A 21256-nucleotide genomic window follows, 5' to 3' on the forward strand; every position below is an offset into this window, starting at 1 on the left:
TCCCACCTACTTGAATGCCCTCATACAGACTTACACTACCTCCAGACCGCTGCGCTCCTCTGACGAACGACGTCTAGCTCTACCACCGGTACGCTCAAGCCAATCCAAACTTTTCTCATCTGTTGTTCCTCGTTGGTGGAACACACTGCCAGTTCCTACAAGGGCAGGGACATCCTTTTCCACTTTCAAAAAACTCCTGAAGACCCAGCTCTTTAGAGAACATCTACTCTCATAGCAACACTTACAACAAGTCTTACTGATCCTAGCACTCACCAGCCGTTTTAAACTGACAAGTAACTGTTAAAAACAGCACTCACCGACGCACTTATTCTTACTGTACTCTAATGTTTTTTTTTAAACTGTCCTAAAATTGTGAGAATTGTTCTAAAACTTACTGTTTACCATGTTGTTAGTCGCTTTGGTTAAAAAGCGTCAGCCAAATGTAATGTAATGTAATGTAATATACCGACTTACAAAGATGATTAATTAACACGAAAACGTTGCCTGGTGTCCCTTTGATGCAACATTTTACAAAGTAGTGACAGGGCCACCAAGGACCGTGAGCGAATCAACAGCAGAAAAAACTATTTAGCAAGCAGAAATATCCCAGCCTGTTTAGGATGCTTCATAGACAGGTTCTTTGAGGTAGGCCTATATTTTCCATTAGAAAACCATCATGTTAGCGAAGGCGTTGTGGCTGACTCACTTAGCTCCTGTATGCTCTATGTTCACAAACTTATGAGATGACAGTCGAAAGATAATTACAGCTCTGATATCGATTTGCTTGCGAAAAGAATGTCAGGTTAATCATACACATAAAATTTGGTGCAGTTCTGAACATCTTAACTGAAGAGAGGGGCGATTAAAGAAGAATGATATTGCATTTTCATTTTTTACCGGGGGGGGGGGGGGGGTGCAAATCACATGTGCTAGGTTGATGTGGCCCCTTGAGACCAACATACCATAAAGATTTCTTCATCCTCGGTGCCATGGTTCAGGTAGTTATTTAGAGAAAACTGCATTTTTTGGGTTTCGGGGGGCTCAGCGCGGGGGGGAGGGGGGAGTGCCCCCCGGGGACCAAACTAAATTTTTCCGTAAAAGTCTAGTGGGGCTACATACCCACCAAATATCATGTGCCCCGGTGTTTCGGTGTCCCGGGTATCGTTGACCAAAATTTCAAGAAGTAGATGCCGGGGGGGGGGCAAAAAAAAACTGTGACAATCACTATATGACCGCTTCGCTAGTCATAATAAGTAGCCCTGTATGAATGAGTGAAGTGCTTTATATGAGAGTGAAGCCGAGTCTCTTTCATTTAAAATAGTTTCACAACTTTCAGACAGTGAAGCTGACAATGAAAAAGCTCAGCACCAGGACTCTATAAAGAGCCTAGATGTGCATCATCTGTTTATTCTCTTATAGCCAATCAGAGTTGTAGATATCATGGCATTTACATGAGCTTGCCCCAGAGCAGAATCATTATTGACCTGCCTGATGTCTGTATTACAGAATACAGAGGTAATCATGATTACTGTAAATCACTCAGGTGTGAAGTCAGTGGTGGAGGCACCTGAAAGGAAACAGCACCTGTAGCACCATATGTGACTGAAACACTTCCTCCAGCAGGGGGCGCAAGCATCTTACAAACATGCTGCATGTGTTTAATAGATGGTAAAGGCTGTTATAATATGACCACATAGTGGACAACAGATGAACAATTATCACTAACTGATCCTAGCACTTACCACCTCACTAGAACTGACACTTGAATGTTTAAAAACACGCAGCAACACACAGACACACCAGGACGAACAACAGGAAGGACGACACATAAATCACTGCAGTGTATGAGAGAAGGCACACACACACACACACACATTTGGGCGCACACATACAAACACACACACACACATTATTAAGCACCTGGACCGCCCATTAAGAAAACAATGACGGTTAACAGCCACATAGTGAGATGACCTTCTTACCTGAGACTGGGTGCGCTGTGTGGGCAGAGGGGAGGGTGTGGTTAGCTGGTGTGACAGACACAGTGGTGGAGGCACCTGAAAGGAAACAGCACCTGTAGCACCATATGTGACTGAAACACTCCCTCCAGCAGAGGGCGCAAACATCTTACAAACAGGCTGCATGTGTTTAATAGATGGAAGAGACTGTCATAATATGACTATTTACTGTAATAGAAGGTATTACACGAACACATAGTGGACGACAGATGATCAAATAAACAATGCATCATGTATGATCCTCTGATCAATATTTCAAGCATAATAGTTATGATAGTATTTCTTCATTCTCATATAACCAGTCAGAGTTATGGACATCATGGAATTTACATGAGCTTGCCCCAGAGCAGAATCATTATTGACCTGCCTGATGTCTGTATTACAGATTACAGAGGTAATCATGATTACTGTAAATCACTCAGGTGTGAAGTCACTGACCAGAGCAGAACTCCATCAGTCTGGTGGTGTGTGTGCTGCTGACGTGGTTCCTGACGCTGCAGGTGAGTTGTCCAGTCACATCCCCCCTCAGCAGGAGTTTCTGGTTATCTGAACTGAGATCAGCATCAGCTTCACCCAGAGGCCTCCCATCCAGAGACCAGCTGTACTGAGGACTCTCCCCATTGGAGGAGCACCTTACACTCCTCTCCCCATTGGCTGAGCAGTTGATTAACATGTCCACATCAGACACGGGGGCTGAGGGGATAGTAGTAAATATAATATTATGTAAATCAGGGGATCAGGGGGATTACTGCCCTACTAAGGCAAAAGACTAACTCACCAGAGTGTGAAACTGAGAAACATTACTTTAAAAAGTTATCTTAATGTCCTGACATTTGAGTAATAAGTATAATATTGTAATTTTCAAATTTTGTAGTGTATACCTGTATCAGTGGTGGAGGAAGTACTGAAACTCAGTACTTAAGTAAAAGTACAAATACACAGAGAAATATTTACTTTAGTAAAAGTAAAAGTACCACAATAACAACCCTACTTAAGTAAAAGTAAAAAGTACCTGCTTTTAAATGTACTTTAAGTATTAAAAGTAAAAGTATTTGCATAATGATTTATTCTCTTAATATCTATATTCTAAAAGGAAAAATCAGTATGGGCTGTGGCATTTTAATTAAGCTAGTTTTAGGTTATACTCAACTAGATAGTTTTAAGCTAATGCAATTGTGCTTGCCATCTGTGGCCCAGTTTACATTCTGACCTACAAGACTGTAATTCTGGTTACTAGGGTGATCTGAGTAATATCATTCAGCAAAACACGAGAGCCTGAAGTTTAACGGGGTAGACAAGGGAAACGTCGGGTGGATCGTAATGCCAATTATGCTGATTGAACAGAAAAGTTGCTGAGGAAGATGTCTTTATGATTAGGTTCAGTTTCACTTGCGCAGACGGATAGACATTGAATGAGCGCTCACATTACTACCCCCCAATTGTAGGCTATGCATCTTTATTTGATCACACACAATTAAGGAATATTTCCTAATCTGGAAAATGTTACGTTTTTTCCGGCCACCGGTTCATTAATAGTCTAGGCTACCATTCATTTGTGCCGCAAATGATCAGACGTGTGACAGAAGCATGGGCATAGACTGTAACTTCGCTGATCCGCGGATAGCAATCTCATCGGAGAGGAGGCCCTAACGCTGCAGATAACAGACAGAGAAAGGCACAGAACACAGTTGCATGTACAGTGTAGCCATGGGTCTGGTGAATATAGCCTACCGAATGCAGATGGCTACAAGCTCACGCTTTGCCTGGTCTAGACTAAAAGCTTATGTTTCTAAGAATGCACGTAGCGCTCCAGAATCTTTGGTAGCAACCCCGCTCCCTGGTAAAACAAACGTGTTTGTCAGAGAGAAAAAAAAACTGATCATAAAATGTATCGTAAAAAGGAACGATGGTGTTGTAGAAATGTAGCGGAGTAAAAGTACAGATAATTGCTGTAAAATGTAACGAAGTAAAAGTCAAAAGTATGCACTATACATTTTACTTAAGTAAAGTACAAATACGTGGAAAATTTACTTAAGTACAGTAACGAAGTATTTGTACTTCGTTACATTCCACCACTGACCTGTATTAAGTAAGTATAAGTATAAGTATATATACTTTTTTGATCCCGTGAGGGAAATTTGGTCTCTGCATTTAACCCAATCGGTGAATTAGTGAAACACAAACAGCACACAGTGTACACACAGTGAGGTGAAGCACACACTAATCCCGGCGCAGTGAGCTACCTGCTACAACGGCGGCGCTCGGGGAGCAGTGAGGGGTTAGGTGCCTTGTGGTTACAAGTCCAGAGTGCTAACCAGTGGGCCACGGCTGCCCTTTATTAATCTATCTATAAAAAAAATTAACTCAAATCTGACCTTTGACCCTTTTTTGGAAGTTACTGTATTCTGCCTTAGTATTGCCCACAAAATGACAATCGGTCATACTAAGGCAAAATACCTTAACCTCTATTTTAAAGCACAATGTTATGATAACAATGATAACTTTCACTTAAAATTTAAGCAATATTAAGCCTATTGGACTCACTATGATAAAATGGATTCGCATCATATGAAAATGATAGTTTTTTCATTTTTTTCTGTACTTCATACTCATACTAGTACCATACAGACAGTCACTTCTGAATTAAGAATGAGAGTGTTTTGATGTTGTTGAGGTGTTCTGATATGAGGCACTAATTTAGACTCATTGGCTTGTTTATTTCGATAAGTTTTAGAACAATTCTCACAATTTTAGGACAGTTTAAAAAACATTAGAGTACAGTAAGAATAAGTGCGTCGGTGAGTGCTGTTTTTAACAGTTACTTGTCAGTTTAAAACGGCTGGTGAGTGCTAGGATCAGTAAGACTTGTTGTAAGTGTTGCTATGAGAGTAGATGTTCTCTAAAGAGCTGGGTCTTCAGGAGTTTTTTGAAAGTGGAAAAGGATGTCCCTGCCCTTGTAGGAACTGGCAGTGTGTTCCACCAACGAGGAACAACAGATGAGAAAAGTTTGGATTGGCTTGAGCGTACCGGTGGTAGAGCTAGACGTCGTTCGTCAGAGGAGCACAGCGGTCTGGAGGTAGTATAAGTCTGTATGAGGGCATTCAAGTAGGTGGGAGCAGAACCGGAGACTACTTTGTAAGATAAAGGCCTCGCACTGCGGCTTTCGTAGAGACTCAATGGAGACTGAGGGACATAGGCACTAGCAAAGGTTCTAGAGGGAATGTGATTTCTGGCGCCATATTACATTCTCTTTCGTTCCATAGCTGTCAACATTGAACATTGAAAATAAGGGAGATGCCCCGGATTTCTCACCCAAAATACGGGAAAATGTCAACATCGTCCCCATTAACCAGTTTAGGGTCTACAGTGCAGAGTTGGTAAGTTATGGTAGGCCAACTTGGAGTGAACATACAAACAGGGGAAATTCTTTCTCTAGTAGCTGAGTAGCCTGATGGTAGGCAGGTGCACACGTAGACATACGGCCGAACATGCAAGCGCCAATGAATCGTGCTTTCACGCCAATCATGCCGTTAAACTTAAATAGGTTAACATCACTTTAAGTTCGCCATCAAGCAAGAAAAACGATGATTTGAAGACATCTGTTTCGTTGGAAGGGAAAGGGGGGTAGCAACAGGGCAACACAGAGACAGGCCCAATGGCAGGGCTAATGTTATGAGAGTATTAAAATATGGGATATTCTACGGGAAAATATTAAAATGGCAATTAGCGGGGGGAAAGTTAAAATAGGCCTACGTGTTTTGTACGTTATTTGTCACATTATTACTCACATATGATTATTTGTGAAAATGTGCAAACAGGTGCAACACATTTGAAAAGGAAGGACTGGTAGCATGCAAGCTCCCAGGAAAAGATTGATTTAAGAATGTTATCACAGTGTGTCTTGGCGCAAAGCAGCGCGGGCGGAAGACAGTGACAATTGGCAAGGGAGGGTCATGTCTTTTTTGACAATTCTGTCGGAGGGTCATTGAACAATTTCTAGCAGGCAAGGGAGGGTCATGCAACTTTTGACTGAAGCACTCAAAATCCCTCCGGTGGCCCCTTCAATAAATAACGTCCCTTAACTAAATGCAGATGATAAAACAAAGTTCTCCCACACAAATTAGGTAGATTAGGATGTGATTGGTTGCCTTTATTTGGTCATTTTATATTACTGCAATTTAAAGCTGCCTGCTTTGCGACTAGCTTTAATTTCCCCACTAACCCGCAGCTACACTAAACTTTAGCCTGTAACAACTTGGGAGTTTTGACTAGCCGGCAGCAAGTTTTAAAAACTCGTGGCAGATTTAATGGATTTGCTTTCTCGTTGGTTGTTTGGTATGGATTTTAACAAAGGTTCAACAAAAAGTAGGCTCTAAATTACTACATTCCTGCTGCTGGTGTGTGTGTGTGGAAGGTGTATCGTTGCGGCTCCAACAAACTCGCGTAGTTTTCAGTCAATGACTATCATTTGCAGGCGAGAGCTAGCATATGAGACAAAAAAAATCCCAGTTGACATGTAGCCTTGTATTACGGGCTGTGATGTGAATTAAGATATCCTAGGCTACAAGCCATGCTCTAATGCACCGCTTGTTACTGAATATGTTGTTGAGTTTAGGCTTTTAAGTTAGGCTAGGCCAGAGGTTCCCAAACTGTGAGGCGCGTCAAATAATTTGAGGGGAGGCGCAGAACGTTGATTCAAAAAAGAAGGAAAAAAACGTTAATTTTATTTTAGAACTATCTGTTTTTATTTAATGATTATGTAATTGTCAACATTCTAAAGTCGAAATAAATCATTGAATCATACTAAATCTTTGGGATAGTGGAAAGTATTCTTGATCCCCATCCTGTGTGAGAATGTATTGTGCCAAACTTCATAACATAACCAGAGAATGTCTAATAAGGGGAGAACTGCCACTCTCGGAAAACTTCCGGTTTCTGAACTGGTTGCAGTTCCTTTTGTGGTTCCACATGAGGGCGCTCGTCCACGAGTGCAGAATGCATGGAGGTCTATGGAGCTGTACCCCTCAAAATCCACTTTTCTCGGGATATAATTTTTTTTCAAGTAATTTGAGTATTGTATTCGAAAGGGGAGGCAAAGAAAATACACTTGGTTGAGTATTATATTTTTTAAAGTCACTTAATTGTTCTTAAAAGCCTTTCAAATGTGTCAATGACGTCATTCATTAGCACAATGCTAGCGTGTTATGTGCAACAATGACCCAACCTGTAAGAAATCAAAAGGACAAGTACTCGTTCATTCAACTTTTGACCTATAACCCATGTTGAAGTTATACAAACTACAATCAAATCTGAGATTTGTCAACGACAATCAGGTGAAAGAGACAATTTTAGCCGTCTAGCTCCATTGACTCCCATTCATTCTGCACTCATGGCGATCGCCCCCAGTGGAACTCTGGTGGAACTGCATCCAAAATTCGGTACAATGGGACTTAATACGGAGTGGCAAGGCTCTCCGTAGACGGGCTCTGACATAACTTAGCAACAGTGCCGCCAGCCGAGCTAGCTGCAAGTTACCAGTGAACGGTTAGCCCAAGAATTTGTCGGCAAATCAAAATTTCACTGGAGCTCCAAGCGGATTTGTACGCACAGCCTTACAACACTGTTTACAGCTCTTCGAGTCACAGTGAAATGTCATTTTTGGTACATAGCTAATTTAGATAAACGTATGGTGTGAGTGTTTGCGTTTCTTTAGGAATCCGCCGCCTTAGTTTGTATAGAAATGAATATTAAGTGACACATACACGTAAGAGGTTGGACATACGTGACGGTTGGTAATATGTGACGTCACGTTCCGATAGCTAACTTAAAATGGACAGATTTGTCACAATCACTGCACGACTGTGGCTTAACTAAAGTGAATACCATTATTTGAAAATGATTGTCGGGGAGGGGGGGAGGGCGGCGCGGAGGTGTCACTGTTTTCAGTGGGAAGGCCCACATTGATGGAGTTTAGGAACCCATGGACTAGGCTATCAAGATTAGCCTATCTTTAATACACCAGCATATGTCATTCCTTGATCTTGGCATTTAGGCTAGGCTACGTTTCAAAGCCATCAATCTAACAAAAAGCAAGCACTGCAAAACATGTAGGCTACTGTAGGCTATACACTTTATTGAAGTTAGTGTGTGTCTGAGGTGATTTAATTGAATAATGCATAGCCTAACTCCAGCCGGCAATACAACTTCACGTTGATGGTCGGTCAGAAGGCAGCTAGCCGTAACTTCAATCAAGTGTAGCAGCGTGAAAGGAAGGCATAAAGCCGTATCTGATGTTACAGGCTTCTGCCAGAGTTTCCCCTCGGCTTTTTGAAGTTACGGCAAAAACAAAATATTATTTCTCCCAAAAAACAACCAAATTGAAACTTGATGTTTGTCTACATGATAAAACTTATGTTTATTGTCCTAATAATGACAAAAACTAATTTGCCAAAATCGAAGTTACAACCTTTTGCCTTAGTCCTTCTCGATGGCAGAGTTGCAACGGTTTGGCTTGAATTCCCTGCTACTTGAAAACAAATAATGTTGCTGTTGGTGAAGTGGGACACGAGTTTAAGCTTTTATTAAAGGAACCATATGTAAGAAATGTATTTCAATTAATCATAAAATGGCCCTGAAATGTCACTAGACATTTAGAAATCATATTAATTTCAAATACATATCACTGATAACAGTAGTCCAGCCAGGGTATTGTCATTTAGAAAGTGTTTTGTCATGTCATGTTGTGTTTTGGCCTGATGCGCCACACTCCACCTATCTACTAATCACAAAGTCAGTAGTGTTTCAGCATCCGGGTTGGCAATCTCGAGTCAGGGGGGAGGGGGAGGGGATAAACCAGTCTACAGTAATTTGAAAGTGATTGCAGTTTCAGTTTTTCCCACAATCTTACATATGGTTCCTTTAAGTTGGCAAAAGTTTGAACTAGCCAACTAGCTCCGCTGGTGGGAAAATGCATGGGACTCATAGCTGTCCTATTGCGTGCAGAGGGAATTTGAAAGACAACCGATTATCCCGCCCCTCGGACTGAGCACTGAACTGAACATTTTAATGTGGGTCTGGCTCGTCAGCCTATAAATAAGATACATTGATTGTAAATGTATGAACTTACAAACCCCTAACCTCGGCCTGTAACCCGGGGTCAGTGAAGATGAGTCAAGCTGGATGTTAATCTGTTGGGGAATAGCTGTTTTAGCTGGAAACACCAAAAGCTCAGTTTTTTGAGAAATTAAGCTGAAGGTGGTGGTTTCTCATCCAGACTGAAATATCCTTAAGGCTTGCTGCATGCTGCATTCAGACAAGATGCCAGTGTAGAGCAGAGTCTCTGTAGCGTCATTAACCTCAAGTGCCAAGAATGAGCTAGGAGTAGGTAAAGCAGATGTTACTAATGTTGCAAAATGGTCGCTTGAGAGGCTTCTGAGGTTACACCGGAACAAAATTGTTGGAACTGCTGGGTAATCCAGGAGACACACAGAGAATCTAATGAAGTAATGATCCGATACATGTAATGGATTAACCAAAACGTTGTCTGTATTACAGTTACGTAGCAAAATGATATCAAGATCTTTACCAGCCTTGTGTGTAGGAGGACTGTGGACACGTGTGATATTAAATGAGGAGAGTAAGGACAGGAAGTCAATTGAAGACAAGTTATCCAAATGAATATTAAAATCGCAAAAGGTTAATAATGGCAAGAATCCATTAAAATAGCAGACAGTAGAATGACCAACTCATTCACAAAGTTTCCCAGTTGTTCTGGAGGGCGATAAATAACCACCAAGTATGATGGTATGATGGAAACTTCCAGTCATCAGAGGCAAGAAAGTCTGTCCCACCTCTTCTACCAGATGAACAACTAACAAACGAAAAAGCATAATTGGTGGACAACGCTGCAGGTGTGGTCGTATTCTCGTTTACGTTTCTGTAAGCGTAGGTAACTGAAGCGATAACTGTGAGGCCAGAGCAGGAATGAAGTCCGCTTTATTCACTGCAGATTGGCAATTCAACAACCCCACAGAAAAAGGAGGACATACTGAAGCCTGCTGGACTAATGTCATGTTGCCTTTCAACATCAGTGTGCTTACTAACCTGACCTGATACAGGAATATGTTAAACGGCACACGAGCGCTGACGCTCCAGCACAATAACCACTTTAAATGCTAATGGATCACGCGGAAAACCACCCCCTCGAAAACGAAGGCCAGTCTAAACACAATTAAACAGACAACCTTAATGAAAACAATATCGTCTTCCCCCTACCCAGAACGGCTAATGACTACTGTATACAGAACTCTCTATCTATCTATCTATCTATCTATCTATCTATCTATCTATCTATCTATATATCTATATATATATATATATTTATTATAGACTGTATAGAACGGGTTTCATCTGTTATCACATCAGAGGAGAGATAAAGTGATTTACCTTCTATGGTCAGCTGTACTGTGTGTTGTCCCACTGATGTCCCATCTTTATGGATCTCCACTCCGTATGTTCCTGCGTCTCTCCTCTCTGCAGGGTTGATAATCATGGTCCCGTTATCAGGAACAAACTGCCACCTCTGGAGGACTGATGGGGTGTTGAACTCATTATTAAACACTGACATGGAATTTCTGAATTTAAAAACAGCTGTATTGTTATAACGGAGGCTCAGCTGATGTCCACTGGTGTTCCTCATCAGCTGCAGGTACACAGGTCCTCCCAGAGCCCCATAACATGTAGCATCCTGAGGAGCATCACACATGGAGTCCAGACCTGCATTAAGAGAGAAGATTCATTCTCATCACATGAACACATCAGTATGAATGAGTCCAGAGTTGAACAGACAGAAACCCTTTACTGACAATAAATAGATTGTAAATAAATATCAAATTCAAATCACCGACATTTGCCTACAAAGTAGTCTCTGGTTTTGCACCCATCCACTTAAATACCCTCATACTGGCATCAGGCACGGTGCCAGGATTCCAGTTTTGGATGGGCCAGACCAATTGTGGGTGGGCCTTAAAAAAAAACTTTATCAAATCACTGTTTAACCTAATAAAAATGACTGACTAATATACTGTTATATTATTTGTGCTTACATAGAGATTTGAATAGCTTGATGCTCTTTAAATAGTTTGTTGCATTGTAAAAAGGACGGACGTACCCATCCTCGATCACTGTCCTTGGTTCTGACCAAATAAGAGCGCTTTGGAATCTCCATTACGCACCACACCTGCTGGCTGTGCTTTAGCGCATCTCTCGAATAGACCTGGCTGTAAAAGTGGGAATCTAATATTTCCCCCAAACAGTTTAGTTCTGTTTGTATAACATGAGGTCGAATATTTCATTTGTGTTAGGTCTTCAACATTACAGATCAATCACACTGCCCAACAGTTTCAATCAATATGCAGGGCAGTTGAAAACATTCGTTGCTTAGCCCATAGTGTCTAAACGGTTTTCATAATTCCCATTTTGCCTGACTTGCTGCTCACTTTTCATAAATTAATCCACTGACTCAAGCCTCATTTGCACCACATTTATTGAATATTATGGACAATAATATTTTGACAATTAGAGGATGTAATGACATTTAGCTATCTTGACAGTTTCTGTTTGCTATTAGAAACGAACTACATAGCCACCTAGCAGAGTGGCTTTTAAATAGCAATATGCATTATATGGTTTGTTATGCTTAGCTTAGGGAGAACGGAACATTGAAGACTCACTAATTTGATTAGAAGGAGTGTCAGGGCACACAGACTCAGGAAACAAGGTTAGGCTCAATCAAGTCGTTTTAATTTGAAAACAGCAACCAAGGCAGGAAAATTTAAACAAGGTCTTGAAGTGAAGTTAACGCTCAGAAGAACTTGACTTGACAAACAAGGCAGTCCTACATAAAGGCTCCAATCTTGCAAGAGGATATCGTCCAACAGAAAAAGTCCAATAGAAAATGTCCAACATAAAAGTTCTACAACCTGGGACGTAGCAGGAAATTCCAGAAACGAGGAGCTGGGCTTGGAAACAAGGCGCAGTCCGTGCGCTGGACTAAGTGTCTCCGTTGAAGAGGCCAGACAGAGAGAGCAGAGTGACAGGGGTTTATATGGGCAGTAGGAGATTGGCTACAGGTGCTGGGGAGTGGCAAACGGGAGATTGGATGATTGGGTAATCAGTAGACAGGGGAATTAGATTGGGAGATCGTTGGAGCAGAGTGACGAGGAGGAGAGACTGGTGGAGAACCTGGTGGTGTCGTGACAAGGAGATGGATACTCTGTTGTGATGGCATGCAACGTCCCTTTTTACTCTTCTGAGTGAGCAGTGAGTTCGGCTGTGCTGTGTGAGAGGCTCAGGCCTGTTTCATTTGTGAATTTAATTACATCGAGTTCACCCAAAGCGTTGCCCCATGATTATAAAAAAAAAAGACTGACCTAGCCTATGTAGTAGCCCATGTTATTACACTAGGCAAAGTAGGCCACCACTGTTTGGCCAGCTCCAGACTGTAGGCTAGAGGCTGATAACAAAACTGAACTTGTAGGCTAGTCTAAATGACGAGAACAGGATAACTCCACCACCACCTTGTTATTGATGACTTCATGATTTCCTTGTAACGTAGGCCTATACCAAATATCAAATGCAAACAATGACATGCCCAACCTCGCGCGCGCACATAGAGTTCAAATTATGTGTTATGGAAGGTAACGTTCATGTTAAATCTGCTGCATGAAGAAGAGTGAGTTCACCCGTGTCCGCTTGGCTTATTTGTTCAATACGTCCATCTCATCTCAAAGTTTAACCCTTAAAGGAGTACCGTCACACCGGTGTGACAGGAATGTTGAGAAATGAACATTCTAAAGAATATCTGGGTTCATTGAATTCAACATAGAATTTTAGAACCTTCAATTGTTGCGGAAGTTAGAATGTTCAAAAACCTACACCTTTAAGGGTTAAATGCGCGATCGGAATAATGGTTTCATATTTGTTAACTGTACAAAATACATTCGGGCTGAAGCCCTGGCAAAATCAGCTGGCGACTACCCCTCGGGCACAGAACTTGTTCATTGACGTCATCTGTCATGTAAAACATGCTCCAAGAGAGCTCAAGATCAATCACACCCATTAGGCCCTTTAATGCAAATCGGATCAATGATCACAATATCAACAACGTTTGCTGCATTGCAAAAAAAAGCATTTAAGAAGCCATTATTAAACCATAGAGATGTGCTAGGCGTTATGGATCTCAGCTCTCCCCTTATCTCCTGGTTGCAGCGATACAACGAGACTGTTTGTGCACGTTTAAGGTACCTAAACAACGACTGTTGCAGCACTGTCCTTTACTGGAAATTATTTTCACACTTTCAGATCACTTGGAGCTAGCCTAGCATAGGCCTACCGACAAGCTAGATCCGATCCAGAACCTCACGTATGTGGCACTGCTGAACTTGCACAGAAACATCACCAGCTTTTTAAAATAGTTTTGAAAAACATTTAGACTATTTTAGCACAGATTATGAGATTATTTTAATTGAATAATTATTGACAAAATTAAAATATATTAAAAGTTTTTTTTTTTTTTTTTTTAAGAAAAGTTTTGGGTGGGCCTGTTGAAAAGTGGGTGGGCCTAGGCCCGTCCAGGCCCACCCGTAGAGCCGTGCCTGACTGGCATGTGTTACCTCCCGACCATAGCACTCCTCAGATGAACGACGCTGCCACCGTTATGCTCAGGGCAATCTGACCTGTTCTCATCTGTCGTTCCCCGTAGGTGGAACACATTACTTGTTCCTACCAGAGAGGGCGCCCCTTTCTACTTTCAAAAAACTCCTGAAAAGCTAAGAGCATCTCCTCTCGTAGCACTGCAACTAGACTTGCTAATGCTAGCACATACCGTACTGTATACCACCCGCCTACAACTGACACTATCTGTATGGAAGTAGCACTCACTACTGAACTAACACACACACACACACTCACTCTCACTGCTGCACTAACTTGTCCTTACCGTATTGTACCTTGACACACACACACACTCGCTGCTGCACAAACTTGTCCTTATCATACTCTACCTTCACACACACACACACACAGGGGCGTGTCCACGCCAATGCCACCAATATTCAGGTTGAAATAGGGGGAAAAGCGCTCACATGCGCTACACAAAGAGTTAAATAATTTCTCACTTCAGTGCTGCCGATCATCTCGTACAGATCTTGTAATGTGCAGTAGCCTATAAGGGTAAATCGCGCTGATTTGAAGTTACCTATAATAACTACCAGTGAGCCGCAGCATGCAGCGCTTCAGCTTTACTTCACTACAAGCATGAAGTGCGTCCAAATTCACCCATTCTTCTCTGTTGAACTCCTCGAGAAGTAGGCTACTCATCACACATGTGTCACATGAAAGAGCCTTTTCTCAGCTTTTAAACGGTGCTAGCTAGCCACTGTTTGCTGTGATAAACAGTTCGTGAGAAAAATAACTTCAAGAGTTTTAATTATTATTCTCTGCGCCCATCTCCACATCCATTCGTCTCGGTGGAATATCAGGCCTACACACTCTTCACGCAACACATGACAAACCATATATCAGAATAAACAGCAGACCTTACCGAACACAAAGGTGTAATGTATTCCCGTGTATAGTTAGCTGTTCCAGAGTCATCCGGTTTTGAAATTATAGCAAAATTCAACATGGTCAACTGAGCTGTGCTTATATCGCCTAGATATCTGTAAATATTAGAATCAGAGAATATACAGGCAGCTACGGTTAAGAGTTTGTCAATGTAGCCTTAATGATTTCTTTTCACAAAATGCTAAGCATGCATGTATTTAAGTTTCTTAAAACTGAGCTGTGCTTAAATGGGCATGATTTCATAACAGACCAAATAGAAAATAAATGTTAAATATAGCCTACATATCTGAAGCCTACATATTAAAATCAGATTATGTAGGCTACACAGTGTAGTTAGATCAAGTTGAACCGTAGGCCATTTTAATCATGGATAGTAGTTGGACAGTAGCACATTTTAATCAGTTTAACTTGTCCTTATCATACTCTACCTTGACACACACTCACACACCCACGTGTGCGTGTGTGTATGTGTGCTGATTCTTCATGAAAAATGCATAATATTCGCCTTATTCACCCGGCTGTGATAATGAGGCTGAGGGGTACACTTGCCATTACACCTCAGTCCAGCAGATGGTGGTGGTAATGCACTCCGTTTGCAAACTGCCGAAAAAAGCTCACCGATTAAAGAAGAAGGGTTCACTGGCCTGTTCTTCTTCTTCGGTGAATTGTTTGCAGTTTGCAAACGGAGTGCATTACCACCACCATCTGCATCATCTCACGACTCGACTACTGCAATGCCCTCCCAATGCGCGCCTGGTCTACAACCAACCCAAAAGGGCACATGTTACCCCGCTGCTCATCCAGCTACACTGGCTACCTATGGCGGCCCGCATCAAATTCAAGGCTCTAACGCTTGCCTACAAAGTAGTCTCCGGTTCTGCTCCCACCTACTTGAATGCCCTCATACAGACATACGCTACCTCCAGACCGCTGCGCTCCTCAGACGAACGACGTCTAGCTCTACCACTGGTACGCTCAAGCCAATCCAAACTTTTCTCATCTGTTGTTCCTCGTTGGTGGAACACACTGCCAGTTCCTACAAGGGCAGGGACATCCTTCTCCATTTTCAAAAAACTCCTGAAGACCCAGCTCTTTAGAGAACATCTCCTCTCATAGCAACACTTACAACAAGTCTTACTGATCCTAGCACTCACCAGCCGTCTTAAACTGACAAGTAACTGTTAAAAACAGCACTCACTGATGCACTTATTCTTACTGTACTCTAATGTGTACTCTAATTGTCCTAAAATTGTTGTGAATTGCTCTAAAACTTAAACTGTTTACCATGTTGTTAGTCGCTTTGGCTAAAAAAGCGTCAGCCAAATGTAATGTAATGTAATGTAATGTAATGTCTTCCTGGAGTTCCGCGATGCCTTTGGTACATTGCCCCATAATGTCATGTCACACGCCCTTTTGGAAATAGGACTGCCACAGCCATACAGTACGTCAGCATTATTGAGGATGTTCACAACTCCTACATACAAGTTATATGTGGGAAAGCATTGACCAACCCAATACCATTAACGACTGGCATCGAGACTGGGTGCCCATGGAGCGCCATACATTTAACTCCTGGTTAAAATGGATGTGCCGCAGGGCCGGCCCGAGGCATAAGCGAACTAAGCCCCGAACTAAGTCCCCAATCGAGTTTCTTCTTTTTTTTACATAATAAATAATGTAAACATCGTATAAACAAGTGACATCAATGAATGAATAAATGAAACAATTAATAATTCAAAACAAGAAAATTCTGGTTTCATGATCAATATACCTGCCTACTGCTACTGTGTCTGCCAGCCTTTGAGTCATGCGCATAAAGTAGACACCTCGGCATAGACAATTCGTGCAGACACTGCATCAAGTTCAAAAATCGGAAGAGACAGTAATGTTAAGACAAGTCACAAAAAAGGACGTATCCCTCTGATGCCGAAAACAGAAAGAAGAAAATGACAGAGGAGGAGAAAAACGAGCAAGATACAGGTATGTTTGCATGATTATTTACAGTATGTTTTGTGCTTGAGGTAGCTAACTGTCATGATCTAATATAAGCCATCACCAGAGCTAAATCCCCGCCATCAACAGAGAAATGTCTCCCATTAATATATATTTATCTAGGTGTATTTCAGATGTCAAGGATATTGGGATTGTTTTTGGATGTTCAATCAAGCATGTACCCTAGGTGGGCTTATGTTGTAAATTAAAGTTAGCTAGCTAGCTGACTGAAGTAGACATTAGCACTAGCTACATGAAAACGTAGCTGAAGGCAAATTTACCACAGAGGTATTGTTTCTGATTTCGCATCTGAAAGTGTTGATAGTTTATTACTGTTCTATAATATGTGACATAGTGGTAAGTCTGATAGCAACAGCAGGCTAAGCCCAGGCTCCCAGTCCCAACCCCAATCCACTGACAAGCGTGACTCTGGGCATCGGTAACATTCCAGCTTCATAGGCAAAGATGGAACAGTACGTGCGCTCTGCTCTAAGATCTTTGGTGAGAGATGGTAGTATTTATAAGAAAATATACCATGTTGGGTGGGGAGACTTCTGTGATGAAAATAGACTTACATTTGATTAAGATAGTGACGAGTGATGTAGCGGTGCTACCCTAATATTTAGGCTGCAGTAGATCACCATGTTAAGCGTTCACCATACTGCAATTATGCCTCATTTGCCAATAGAATATGAATTGTTAGATGTGGAATTGCTTGTTGATGAGTGTAAGTAATGATAGCAAAATAAACTCATTCTGCTCGATCAACTATGCACTTATGCAATATTTTAATTTTTTTCAGGGACACTGTTGAAATACTTTGGAGCACATCTCTACCTCTACCTAACTCTACCTCATCAAGTGTCTGCCTCCATGGCTGATGACACAGAAGGTGAGATTGTCTTGATGACAAATGGTTACATAGCCTGTTAATATGACATGACACATTTAACATAGTTTTTATTTATTTATTTATGTATTTATTTAATCACTGCAGGTTCGTCCACTGCAGTCCACTGCGAGTTGCAGATGCCTGAAAGCCAGGAACGAAGTAGGAATAAGTATCTATTTTTTGGGACATTTTATTTTTGATTATTAATGTTTATCTATTTTGGTTTTATTTTGTAGTTGAAGATTGCTCATTTAATGCACATTTGCGGATTTGTTCCGCCAATCTCTTGAAAAACAAGTCATTAAACTGATGTACTTGTTTACAGCAAATACAAACGATGTTGTATTTTGTTATTTGTCAATTCAACTTCAGTAAACCACCCTTAGTGCTTCACTTTGAATATGAAAGTTTCAAATAAATTTGTGATTTTAGTACCCTCTAAGATTAAAAGGTGACAGGGTTGGTGTAAATAACAACTATATTAATACATTGGTTTACCAAGCACATGGGGCCAGAAGTCTAGAGCGGAGCCCCAAAAAATTTTTGGCATGTGAGCAAGGATGGATTACTGAATGAGCCTACCGAGCCCAAGAGGTCAAGGGACCCTGAACCCCAAGTAGTTGTGTGAAGTCACTACCTATATAAATCAAAAAGCAAAAGGCTATGAATCTGAACAAATTTAGGTACTGCCCCTCTCCAGCTGACCATCCCAAAAATGTACCAGAGTACCCCCAGAACCAGCCCCCCCCCCCCCCCCCCCCACACACACACACCCGTTTGTACCCACATTTGCACAGATAGGGTAAGGGGAGAGGGTCCTTATGCATCTGTGTCCAGGGGGACAGTAGTTCATAATCAGTCACTGTATTAATACATAACCTCACTCTATTCATTTATAATACAACATTATAGTGTGAAGTTGTCAATTATCGCCAAGCACAGGTGACTCCGCATTGTGGGAGGGGGCCCCCAAATCAAATTCTGCTTAGGGCCCCCAAAAGGCTCGGGCCGGCACTGGATGTGCCAGCACGCGCCTCCGGCCGTGCGCTCCCCGAACCCAGAGCAAGGCTACGCGGGCGATGTGGAAGTATGCTCCTCCATACCGAACAGTTCATCAGATGGTCGGATCTGGACATTAAACTTACAAAATGTGCAGCATTTTATGAGAGACGGCGCGCAGGAAATAGATGCTATAGAGCAAAGCTTGACAAACTCCCCAACTTTACATGCAAGCACTTATCCGACTGTATGGCCGTCATGAAACCTATCCTTATTTAGGACATATTTTCAATATTGCTGGTGACTGGGATGAACAGGTCAGAGTTGTGCCAAGAGGACATCCATCGAATCACACTAATTGATTCTGATCCCCTCCCTGTACAAATGAAAATCAATGCTATCAGGCAGATCGCCGTAGCCCAAATCCAGCTTCTGTTTCACAGTGTACACATTTCACAACAAAACCGATGAAACGATGAAAAAGGAAACAGTGAACCTTGTGAGGAAATGGCTCTGTCTAAAATAAATAGGCGCACATCCCGGGATATTCTTTTTCAGCCACGCAAGAGCGGAGGCCTTCGAGTCCCGAACACTGAATGGCTGTATACCTCCTCCAGGATAGGGCACCTGCTGAGCATGCTCAATAATGTCGACCTGACGGCTAGGGAGCTGGTACCTACAGCGGCACACGATACCCATCGCTTCCCAGAATGAACCCCAGTTCCTCGAGTTCAAATTAAAGCAAGACACACACACACACACACACACACACACACACACATACACCCACCCACACACATATAATGTGGACATAGCCCTGAGTCTTTCTTCTCTCAAATTCAAATTCAAATTCAAAGTTGCTTTATTAGCATGACTGCATGGGAACAGTGTTGCCGAAGCTGTTGTTACATACAACATAACAGACAAGAACATAAGACCATAGGACAAAAAACAAAAACAGAAAATACATAAGAAGAGGTGGGTACATCAGTGTGGGGTGGACATAAAAGATCTAACAGCAGCTCTCTCTCTCTCACACACACAATGTGGACATAGCCCCTGTATGTTCCTGAGTCTTTCTTCTCTCTCTCTCTCTCTCTCTCTCTCTCTCTCTCTCACACACACACACACACACAAACACACACACACATAATGTTGACATAGCCCCTCTTTCGTCTCGGCAGTGATAGGCTACCCTTCTGTTTCTTTTAGGGATTTCACAATTACATACATTTACAACTCAAGTATGTGTGAAAAGAAAGTTGTTGTTTTTGTAAATATTTACTTGCATATAATTGATTTGAAGTATCACTGTAATTGTGTTGCCTGTGTAGTAGTTTACTCTCTCTCTGTCTCTCACACACACACACACACACACACACACTCACACTCACACTCACACCAAACTCACCACTTGTTGATGCGGTCAGCATCACTGTGAGCAGCAGGACAGATCTTGTCTTCATGTGTGCAGTGCAACACGTTCTCCCCTGAAGATGTTCTGTTTCCAAACACCTTTATCCATTTACTTCCTACACACACACACACACCTGTGTAAAACGATCTGACCGATGATTTCTTGTGTGCTCTTTGTTGTCCATCAGGTCACATGCAGGAAAATGAGGAGGATGTTTTCCTCCATGTGTATCCGGGAGTGTTTACTGTTAATGTTTGTGTGTGTGTGTGTGTGTGTGTGTGTGTCGGGAGGGTGTGTGTGTGTGTGTGTGGGGGGGGGGGGGGTTGTTATATGAGAAGCCAACTGGCTTCTTGTTCCCCCCTTGATGAATAAGAGTAATCACATATAACATCACTATTGTAGACACTTCTCTTTTCTATTTTCTCTCTCTCACACACACATTACAAGTTTACACAAGTTAGATTATTGAACACAGAAAGGACACATCTCTATCTCTCTCTCTCTCTCACACACACACACACATATTCTACAGATTATTAAACACAGAAAGGACACATCTCTCTCTCTCACACACTCACACACACACACACACACACACACTTATTTCAAGTTAACACAGATTATTAAACACAGAAAGGACACATTTGCAATCTCTTCATTTGCCTCGTCCTTGTGATTATTGTAAATTCTGCATACGCCTACTAGGCTTGGGAATTGGTTCCAGGTATCGGTTAGGAACCGGTTACAAACATTCCGATCCATCGGAATCATACACATCCATGTTAACGATTCCACTAACGATTCCAATACAAAACTTTGTTTTAGAAATATTTACTTTTTAGAAATGGTAAAGCATTTAACTTCTATATCGATATTGAGGTGTTTGGGGCAGCCGTGGCCTACTGGTTAGCACTCGGACTTGTAACCGGAGGGTTGCCGGTTCGAACCCCGACCAGTAGGCACAGCTGAAGTGCCCTTGAGCAAGGCACCTAACCCCTCACTGCTCCCGCTGTTGTTGCAGGCAGCTCACTGCGCCGGGATTAGTGTGTGCTTCACCTCACTGTGTGTTCACTGTGTGCTGAGTGTGTTTCACTAATTCACAGATTGGGATAAATGCAGAGACCAAATTTCCCTCACTGGATCAAAAGAGTATATATACTTATACTTATACTATTGCACACTTGGTATTCATTCTCTAAAAACACTTTACATTAGACATTCAATCGCATCGATAAGTAGACTCGACAATGGCATCGATATCGATAATTTCTCAACAATGTTACACACACACACTTATTTCAAGTTAACACAGAT

The 21256-nt window shown here is 41.9% G+C and overlaps 1 protein-coding gene and 1 long non-coding RNA gene across 5 annotated transcripts in view; one reads left to right on the forward strand and one right to left on the reverse strand.

The window, feature by feature from the left end:
- Nucleotides 1-20093, reverse strand: part of LOC121681276 — a 25840-nt gene extending 5747 nt beyond the window's left edge. For 3 of the 4 annotated variants that reach the window (XM_042060917.1, XM_042060919.1, XM_042060916.1), the window contains exons 1-4: nt 19937-20093; nt 10464-10793; nt 2457-2711; nt 1983-2057 (exon numbers count right to left, since the gene is read on the reverse strand). In XM_042060917.1, the coding sequence (XP_041916851.1) occupies nt 1983-2057; nt 2457-2711; nt 10464-10793; nt 19937-19991 (715 nt within the window). In that variant the 5' untranslated portion in view covers nt 19992-20093. The remainder of the gene's footprint in view (nt 1-1982; nt 2058-2456; nt 2712-10463; nt 10794-19936) is intronic. The other variant, XM_042060918.1, reaches the window with a different exon arrangement.
- Nucleotides 16335-17731, forward strand: LOC121681303. The gene is made up of 3 exons (XR_006022064.1): nt 16335-16622; nt 17437-17526; nt 17632-17731. It is a non-coding gene; the product is annotated as an uncharacterized LOC121681303 (long non-coding RNA).
- Nucleotides 20094-21256: the final 1163 nt, after the last annotated feature.

This window comes from Alosa sapidissima, chromosome 14, assembly GCF_018492685.1.
Source record: "Alosa sapidissima isolate fAloSap1 chromosome 14, fAloSap1.pri, whole genome shotgun sequence".
Taxonomy (NCBI): Eukaryota; Metazoa; Chordata; class Actinopteri; order Clupeiformes; family Clupeidae; genus Alosa; species Alosa sapidissima.